General features: G+C 42.5%; 1 protein-coding gene across 1 annotated transcript in view; it reads right to left on the reverse strand.

Annotated features, from left to right (window-relative positions):
- Ptpra (protein tyrosine phosphatase, receptor type, A) overlaps nt 1-10,000 on the reverse strand; it is a 119,934-nt gene that overhangs the window by 36,267 nt on the left and 73,667 nt on the right. Inside the window, exons 6-8 of the mRNA XM_013011041.1 lie at nt 6,470-6,554; nt 5,287-5,360; nt 4,779-4,915 (exon numbers count right to left, since the gene is read on the reverse strand). Of these exons, the coding sequence (XP_012866495.1) occupies nt 4,779-4,915; nt 5,287-5,360; nt 6,470-6,554 (296 nt within the window). The remainder of the gene's footprint in view (nt 1-4,778; nt 4,916-5,286; nt 5,361-6,469; nt 6,555-10,000) is intronic.

Here is a 10,000-nt window from a genome sequence, read left to right on the forward strand (position 1 = left end):
CTTGAGTTGAAGAGCTGAGGGACAGCGCCCAGGCCCAGAGTTCCGGCCCCAAGACCGGACCCCCCCCCAAAAAAAAAAAAAAAAAGCTGTGGCTTGTCACCTCAGCTGAGTTGTCTGAAGGTCAACAGCTTTCAGCATGTCAGTATATCTCCTCCAACTTAGAAGACTAGTTGCTACTCCGTGCTCTACTTTTATTTCCTCATTAAAGAGAAGGAGCAATGCTTACTGAGCCAAACTTTGGAGTTTGGAGACAATATATCACATGCAGGTATCCTGCTGTATTTATTGAATAATCTGAAAATAGCAAATTCTCCAGCTGTCTGGGCCAGACAGGAATTGGCTTTGGTAGACTTGGTGAGACCCTAAAATGCCCATGATAAGGCTGAATAGAAGAATTGTAATGAAAAACCTCAAGATAAGGTAACAAGCTCAAGATCATCAGCAAGATCAAGATCCTAGCTTAGAAGTGGGCTTTACAGTACAGATTGGGACACTAGGCATTAAGGTAGCTTCAATTCCCCATCATAAGCTAGGTATTAAAACTGATTTAACTGCGTGCCAGTGGCTCATCCTAGCTACTCAGGAGGCTGAGATCTGAAGATCACAATTCAAAGCCAGCCTGGACAGGAAAGTCCATGAGACCCCTTCCTCCAATTAACCACCAGAAAACTGGAAGTGATGTTATGGCTCAAAGTGGTAGAGTGCTAGCCTTGAGCTTTTGAAAAAGCTCAGGGACAGTGCTCAGGCCCTGAGTTCAAGCCCCAAGACAGAAAGGGGCTTACAAAAAAAATCTAATAAACTACAAACCAGAATCTTACCAAAGATAGAAGTGGTGTGGAGAGACACCAGCCCCCTATCCCACTCACTCCCTCAATAAATTATTTCCAACTAGCTGGCCGGTGGCTCACACCTATAATCCTAGCTACTCAAGAGGCTGAGATCTGAGGATCGTGGTTCAAAGCAAGCCCGTGGTTCAAAGCAAGCCCGAGCAGGAAAGTCCGTGAGACTCTTATCTACAATAAACCACTAGAAAACCAGAAGTGGCTCTGTGGCTCAAGCGGTAGAGCGCTCCCATTGAGCTGAAGAGTGCAAGAACAGTGCCCAAGTCCAGAGTTCAAGCCCCACGACCGACAAAAAAAAAAAAATTCCAATTTCCTGTTGATGTCAACATCTAAGGAAGTAAAAAGTCTAGCATGGTATACAAAAATGGGTCTGTGCGACAGTCTGGCCAATGCAGAAAGAAGACCCATATAGTGTTAAGTACCTAAATGATGGGTCTGAAATCTCAGTAAACAGAACTTCAAGCAAGTCCTCATACTATCTATCTTACTGGAGGTCAGGACCTTAGCTGATCCCTAAGTAGTGAGTAATGGGAACAAAAGAGAGAGAAAAACTTAGGCTCCATGTGAATATTTACCAGATAGCACTCACTGCCAAGAATCCAGGCAATGTTGGTCACGCTTTTCCTGTTATCCCAGTGCTAGCCTGAAGAGCTCATGAATATGAATAGCCATGGCTATCATAGCAAATGGTTATCATTATAATCTACCTCAATTTCTCTATTGTACTTCTAGGAATGCTCTATTCTCCAAGGATTTATTGGAATGCTTTATCATGAGATATCAGGAAATATTAACTACAAAAAGTTCATTTCACAGAAAAATATGACAACAGGATCACATATCTCATTACCTAGAGCAAGTGATATTACAGATAACTAAATAATACCATGTCTACCAAATCCAGCTGTGGTGCTGAGGCTGGGTGCTGTCCTACCAGATGAGGTAAATGTTCTCAATCAATAAGGAATATTAGATGGTGTGGTTTCTTCAATAGTTTAAAAAATAAAGAGAAAGCTACAAGGTATTCCATTCACTCTTACATCTTGCCTTGTAATGGTCTCTTGCCTCCTTTCTATATCTCCCCACCGCCCACCCTCCACTCCGCCCCAAAGTCCTGGCGCTTGAATTCTGGGCCTGGGTGCTATCCCTGAGCCTCTTTGGCTCAAGGCTTGTGCTCTACCACTTGGAGCCACAGTGCCACTCCCCGCTTTCTTTGAGTAGTTTATTGGAGGTAAGAGTCTCATTGACTTTCCTGCCCAGGCTGGCTTTGAACCATAATCTTTAGATTTCAGCCTCCTAAATTGCTAGGATTACAGGTGTGAGCCAGTAGTACCCAGCTCTCCTATTTTTCTTTATATTGAAGACAGTGTTTTTTTTTTTTTTTTTTGCCAGTCCTGGGGCATGAAATCTGGGCCTAGGCACTGTCCTTGAACTTCTTTTGCTCAAGGCTAGCACTCTACCACTTGAGCCACAGAGCCACTTCTGGCTTTTTCTGTGTATGTGGTACTGTGGAATCAAACTCAGGGTTTCATGCATGCTAGGCAAGCACTCACTAAGCCACATTCCCAGCCCAAGACAGTGGTTTTTTAAGCTCTTCCATGGTAGATCTGATATGCCTATCCAATTAACTATTCCTCCTTCCCACTTTCCACCCGGAGTTTCTATTCTGTGGGATCGCTGGCTAAGACCCAGGAATAATATGGATTGGTCTTATTCAGCTGCAATAACCCTATATCTCCCTTGTACATGATTGGTTTAAGAACAAGTATGTGACAAGGTAAGGTTCCAGAAGCTTCTGGGAAACTGTTCCTCATTGGTAAAAGAAACAGTCATGTTTCCTTACTGTACTTCATTTTATCTCCATGTGATGATTCAAATCAAGGCAGCATCATGAAAAGACTACTCCACAAGACAAAGCTGATCTATGGCACATCAGAAAGGTATGAAGGAAGCTTACACTTTAGCAATGATCTAGTTGATGAATGGGTCAACTGTGGAACTGTTCTCTGTCCTTCAAGCTACTTCCCTCTCCTTAACCATTAAGTATACCAACTTTTTTTGATCTAACAACTGCAGTAAGCCCTGTATGTCCTGCAACTATTCTGGCCTTCCATGGGCTATTACCATACAGCAGCCAGAATCATCTTTTCAAAATATAAATCTACTTAGTTCATGGCTTTCTAATTCTTTCAAGACAATCTCTGAGATCAATGGTCTGGTCTAGCGTTTTTTATGTTTAAATTTTTTATTGTTATTACAAAGGTGATGTACACAGGGATTATATTTACTTAAGTCAGGTAAATAATTAATTTCTTTTTGGAATATTACCCCAGCCTAGCCTTCTCTTAGTTTTATTTTTCACAACTCTCTTGACCTCCTCTCTGAGGCTACTCAGAGTCCTTCGTTAATTTTCTCAATGTGGCTTTCTTCACTCCTAATAATTTGTTCCTGCTAGTTTCAGATCTTGGAATGTTCCCTAGTTCTATTTTCCTGGGCTGGGAAGGTGGCTCAGTGGCAGAGTGCTTGCCTTGCATGCCTGAGGCCCTGGGTTCGATTCCTCAGCACCACATAAACAGAAAAAGCTGGAAGTGGCGCTGTGGCTCAAGCGGTAGAGCGCTCGCCTTGAGCTGAAAAGCTGAGGGACAGCACCCAGGCCCAGAGTTCAGGTCCACAACCGGCAAAAAAAAAAAAAATAAAAAATACCTAGTTCTATTTTCCTGCCACTCCTGCTGCTTCTTCAAGGAATTTCTTTTGAGCTGGTGGGTTGGGATTACCAATTGGTGGTTTACATGTTATGCTTTCTGTTATTTATTTATTTATTTTGTTGGTCGTGGGGCTTGAACTCTGGGCCTGTGCGCTGCTCCTCAGCTCCTCTGCTCAAGGCTAGTGTTCTACCACTTGAGCCATAGCACTACTTCCATGTTATGCTTTTTGGAGAGTTATAAAAATATGAATCTCAATATTCAAGATTCAAGATGAGGCCTGTGTTCTTTGACTGACCTAGTCCACACTGATTCACTCCTATTTACTGTGGACACATGGAGTCTCCTGTTCTAGACTCTAAAAGGTCTCTCGATAGACACTGGTATAATCCTAGCTACTCAGGAGGCTGAGATCTGAGGATTGTGATTCAAAGCCAGCCAGGGCAGGAAAGTCCATGAGATTCTTATTTGCAGTAAACCACTCACAAGACAGGAAGTGGTGCTGTGGCTCAAGTGGTAGAGCACTAGCTTTGAGCTGAAGAGCTGAGGGACAGTGCCCAGGCCCAGAGTTCAAGCCTCACGACCACCACCACCACCAACAACAAAAAAGAAGTTGGAATCCAGAGGATTGCTGTTTGAAGCTGGCTTGGGCAGAAAATTCTTTGAGACTCCATTATGGAAATAATCACCAAAAAGCAAGGTTGGCAGTATGGTTCAAGTGGTAGAGCACCAGCTGAGTAAGTAAGCTAAGCAAGCACAAGCTGAAGTTAAATAATACCACTAAAAAATATGTGACCCTTCAACTATGCCCAGTCTTTCATGTCCAGACTGTTGTTTCAATTAATTATTTCTATTCTCATACTAAGGGTTTCCCTAGTGGCAGTGAATTCCTTCATTCCCTAGTGGCAGTGAATTCCTTCAGAGTAGACTGGCTACTATATCTCTGTCATTTGGAATGTTACCTGGTACACATTAGATGCTTGGTATTTATTAGACAAATGAAGTAACAGATATGATGATGGATGGATTAATAAATGGATGGGAACGTGAGGCAGATGAAGTAAATCTTTTTAAATATTTCTGTCTATGATCAAACAGGAAGGGAGTGAGAAAAACCTGGTAGAAAATTTCTCTATTAACCATTAAAAACCTATTTTTTACTTCTGAATGAAAAGGCCTGACATGAGGTCTGCCTTTCTCCCTGATGCCACACCAGCCTCAACAATGAACTCACGTTGAATTCTTCTCTGAAGAGCTTATTGTCATCAGCCATTCTTCGGTTAATCTCTTCTTCCAGTTTGTCCACAGGCAGAGGTGGGTACTTCCTGTTGGTGCTTGGGGACCTGGCCAGAAGTGGCACACTTTGGGGCTCTGTAGTAAACAAAGGGGAAGGTCAGTGAGGTACCCTGGGGAGCCAGCTTTTTTCTGGAGACTAATAGTTTTACTCTTTTAAAAGGATGGAGAGGGCTGGGAAGGTGGCTCAGTGGTAGAGAGCTTGCCTTGCATGCCTGAGGCCCTGGGTTCGATTCCCCAGCACCACATAAGCAAAAAGAAAAAAAGCTGGAAGTGGTGCTGTGGCTCAAGTGGTAGAGTACTAGTCTTGAGCTGAAGAGCTGAGGGACAGTGCCCAGGCCCAGAGTTCAGGCCCCACGACTGGGCCCCCCCAAAAAAAAATAAATAAATAAAAGGATGGAGAAACACTTAATTCCTTGGATTTTCCTTTGAAGGTCCCCCTGCCTTACCCACATCCTCGGTGCGGCCATTTGATAAGCGGAAAGAATTGGAATGGCTCCCAGCTTGCTTGTATTTCTTAAACCTAATGAGACAACGTTTATAATGAAAAACTGTGTACAAAGGCAGAAGTGGCCAATCATTGGCTTTGTATTCCTGCTTATCAATTCAGCCTTCCCAAATCTTTGTTAAATAATCAGACTTTTTTTTAGAGACAGGTCATGTACAGCTGAGATAGCTCTATCTTATGGTGACTGACTTCCTTGGATGTTTCTGCTTATTCTTGATACCCTAGAATCCAACCCAGGTTACACCACTGATATATTCTGGCATGTTGGCTCCTTTGTGTACTCTAGTTCCAGCACCCACTTGAGAAACAGTGAGTAAGTATGAAATACGGTAGGGGGAGACAGAAAGATCTACATGAAACAAAGTCCTGGTGTTAACCAGGTATAGCCTGGAAGCCCTGGGAAGTTTAGAGCTCTAGACTAGATGGGCAAAGATCTGACAGAGGCACAAGTGGAAGTGTGTATGTGGGCATACTAGCCCTCCCACTTTCCTATTCCCACAGAAGAACAGAGGGAGGGAATAGTGAGCAGGTTAGGACAAAAATAAGGCAGAGATAATCCAGGTCATCAGGGTAATAGCTTTAGCAGGAAGATGACAAACGCACTACCATCTTCTCTTCCTTGGATATCTGTCCTCCTGGTTCCTGTTCACTGTTGGAGGGTTATTGTCTAGAGATGAACCCTGTAATGCCCTTCACTTAGCTCAGCATGCCAGGGCCAGCAGTTCTAGAGAGGTTTGGGGTCAAACCTCAACTAGACATAAAATAGGCTTTTGTTGTGCATGTAATCTCACTAGGGCTCTTTTAGGGATTATTTCCAAAGGGCTAAAGCTGAAGATCTTGACAATGGTTGTGGTTTGTTCCCCCAACCTCTGAACTATCATTTTGGGCTTTAGGTTGAACTGAACTGAGATTTGGTTTGGAAAGATGGAAACAAAGGAGAGGCTAAAGCTTAAGTGGGACTATTTAGAACGTTTCAGCCAGTTCTAAACAAAATTTTAATCTTATCAGTATCATGAACGTATCTACTTATCGTTCTTATCTTCTAGTCTTCTGGACTGTATGGGTAAATTTACTGATACACTAGGGTATTAGAAGAAAGTCTAATATAGAAACAGTACACTTACCTTAGCATGTATAAAACTATGATAATAAACACGATCACTAGCAGAGAGGACAGGGCCACCATCACTGCGATAATTGGAGTCTCATCTGAAACCAAGAAAAGATGTCATTACTATGCTGTGCAATGGAAGGCTCAAGTTGGATGATGAGAGAAACTCACTGGTGAAAAAGAAGGGCTTGGTTAATGCTTTTGTTGATGTCAAGTTATGGAACACACACACACACACAGAGTAAGACTAAGAACAAAGGAGAGTGAGAGAGGAGTATGCAAGGAAAAAGTAATGCTTTTGTTGATGTCAAGTTATGGAACACACACACACACACGGAACACACACACGGAACATACACATACGGAACACACACACACAAGGAACACACACACACACACACACACACACAGAGTAAGACAAAGAACAAAGGAGAGTGAGAGAGGAGTATGCAAGGAAAAAGTACTTCCCTTTTACCTTAGGGCTAATAGGTAGGGTGTGAGGTAGGGGAAGAAGAAAGGGACCAACATCTCTTGCATTAGAATAAAAGTTCTTGGGGCTGGGAATGTGGCTTAGTAGTAGAGTGCTTGACTAGCATGTATGAAGCCCTGGGTTCGACTCCTCAGTACCACATAAACAGAAAAAGCCAGAAGTGGCACTGTGGCTCAAATGGTAGAATGCTATCCTTGAGCAAAAGAAGCTTAGAGACAGTGCCCAGGACTTGAGTTCAAACCCCAGGACTCAAGTTCAAACCCCAGGACTCGTTAAAAAATTTTTTTTCTTTGAAGGCAGAGACTTTCATTATAGCTATATTACTTGGGCACACAAAAAATACTCAAATAGGGGCTGGGAAGGTGGCTCAGTGGTAGAGCGCTTGCCTTGCAATGCATGAGGCCCTGGGTCCGATTCCTCAGCATCACATAGGCAAAAAGAAAAAAAGCCGGGAGTGGCGCTGTGGCTCAAGTGGTAGAGTGCTAGCTTTGAGCTGAAGAGCTGAGGGACAGCGCCCATGCCCAGAGTTCAGGCCCCACAACTGGACCCCCACCCCTGCAAAAAAAGAAAAAGTTCAGCCAGGCTCTGGTGGCTCACGCCTGTAATCCTAGCTACTCAGGAGGCTGAGATCTGAGGATCACGGTTTAAAGCCAGCCCGGGCAGGAGAGACTGTGAGACTCCTATCTCCAATAAACCACCAGAAAACCAAAAGTGGCGCTGTAGCTCAAGTGGTAGAGCACTCGCCTTGAGCTGAAGAGCTGAGGGACAGTGCCCAGGCTCAGAGTTCAAGCCCCATGACCGACAAAAAAAAAAAAAAACAACTCAAATATATGGATGCACAAACAGCAAACTGTGATGGCAGGCTTGTTATGCAGGGCCAATGTTATTCTTTCAACCTCATTTGGCTTCCTCTAGAGGAAGATGGGAGAAGAAAAAAAGTTTTAAAAACAAGAGCCTTACATCTATCTACCCTGAACAACAGGAACCAATATACAAGGACACGTGCACCTCCATGTTTATTGCAGCACTGTTCACAATAGCTAGGATATGGAAACAACCCACATGCCCCACCACAGATGAATGGATCCAAAAATTGTGGTATCTATACACAATGGAATATTATGCAGCCATTAGAAATGACAAAATAATGGCATTTGCAGGGAAATGGATGGAGCTAGAAGGAATCATGTTGAGCGAGGTAAGCCAAGAGCAAAGAGACAAACGGTACATGGTCTCCCTGATAAGTGGATGCTAAATCCAAAATGTTAGGTGATACGACAAAATTAACAGAACTTAAGAAACAAAGAACTCCCACTCATCTGGTCGAACCACTACTAAATATCCCCATGCTGCTGATCACATGTATGGTGTATATGTGTATACCGTTATATGTTATAAACTGTGATAGACAATTTGCTCCAGGAAAGTTAGAATGAACTTGTGACTTTAAATGAGCATCATTATTCCACAATACTGTGAAATTTGGGAAATTATGTAATTACTTAATCACAATTAAAAAAAAAAGAACCTCGGGGAAAGTAGGGAGGGAAGGGATGGTAGGGGAAAAACAATGGGGGGGGTAACAATGCTCAATGGGAGGTGTACTCATTACCTTGCTCATGTGACTGTAACCCTCTGTATAGTATCTTAAAAATATTTTAAAAAAAAACAACAAGAGCCTTAGACACCATATATCCAAAACTGCTCCGTTTCCTTCCACCTCTTCCCATATCCTACTCCTCAGCCATCTTCTGCCAGGAGCCCAACTATAAACAAGGCTAGTTTGAAAATAGACAAGCTCCATTCCACAGAATCTGGCTCCCTTTCCACTAGGTACCTAGCCTCATTTCTTATGCAGCTCACTAGGTAGGTCAGGTCACAATCTTACACCACCACAAACTTACACAACCAGTCTGAGTTTAAAACTATCTTCCCCATTTAGGCAGATACGTTGCTCTCATATAAAGGTTAATTCTTCCATAATGAGCTCTGGAGTGCATCCATTACTGTTACTCCAAAGACATCTTCTTGACTTCACTTACATTCTGTCACTGCAGCCCTATGTTTCTCTTCTTGGCTAAATTCTCACAACAATTGCCTAATTTTCTCCCCTTAAATTCCTAACCTCCAGGTTTTCCTTTATCTTTCTGCTCTGATTCTCATCTTTAGTGCTCTACTGAAACTTGTAAGCAAGACCACCAAAAAAAAAAAAAAATATATATATATATATAGTATTTTTACAATAAAAACGTACCCAAAAATGCACACTGCCAAATCTACTGGCAATATTCCTATCCTCATCTGATTCAACCTTTTATCAGAATTTGTCCAAAAAATTTACAAAATAGTACCTGTATATCAGGCACTATTGTGATACTAGGAACAGAGAAGTGCTCAGGCAGACCAGCAATAAAAAGCTCATATTCTGTGGAGAGGACTGCTCAGCAGTTTTTCAAGGAGGGAGTAATCAACTCAATCAAATCCTGCGGAGAGGGAACAGATTATCTTGCTACAGTACCAGCTAGAGTAGTTTCAGTTGAGTAAGGATGAGAAAGCCTAAATGGAGTAAAAAGAAGACAGAGGAAAGAGGCAGGTAATTATTCCTTCATGAGGACTTTTACATGACAGTATGCAGAGGAAAAAAGCAGTAGCTGGAGGAGATATTATATAGAGAATTTATTTATTCCTGGTGGTAGTGGTGCTTGAACTCAGGGCGTAATGTTCTCCTTACTTTTTCCACTCAAGGCTGCTGCTCCAACCCTTGAGTTACATCTCCACTTGTGGCTTTTTGCTGGTTCACTGGAGATAAGAGTATCATAGACTTTTCTTCTTTGGGTAGTTTTGATAATCAGATCTCAGCCTTCTAAATAGTTAGGATTTATAAGTATGAGCGACCAGCACCCAATTCAATAAAAGTCTTTTTTCCCCCCTTAGACAAGGGTCTAGGAACTCATGATTCACCTGCCTCTGCCACCCAAGTGCTAAAATGCTAGGATTACAGTTGTATACCTTTTACTCTCATCTTGTATTTATTTGTTTATTTAGTTGGTCAGA

This window comes from Dipodomys ordii, unplaced genomic scaffold, assembly GCF_000151885.1.
Source record: "Dipodomys ordii isolate 6190 unplaced genomic scaffold, Dord_2.0 Scaffold13, whole genome shotgun sequence".
Classification (NCBI taxonomy): domain Eukaryota; kingdom Metazoa; phylum Chordata; class Mammalia; order Rodentia; family Heteromyidae; genus Dipodomys; species Dipodomys ordii.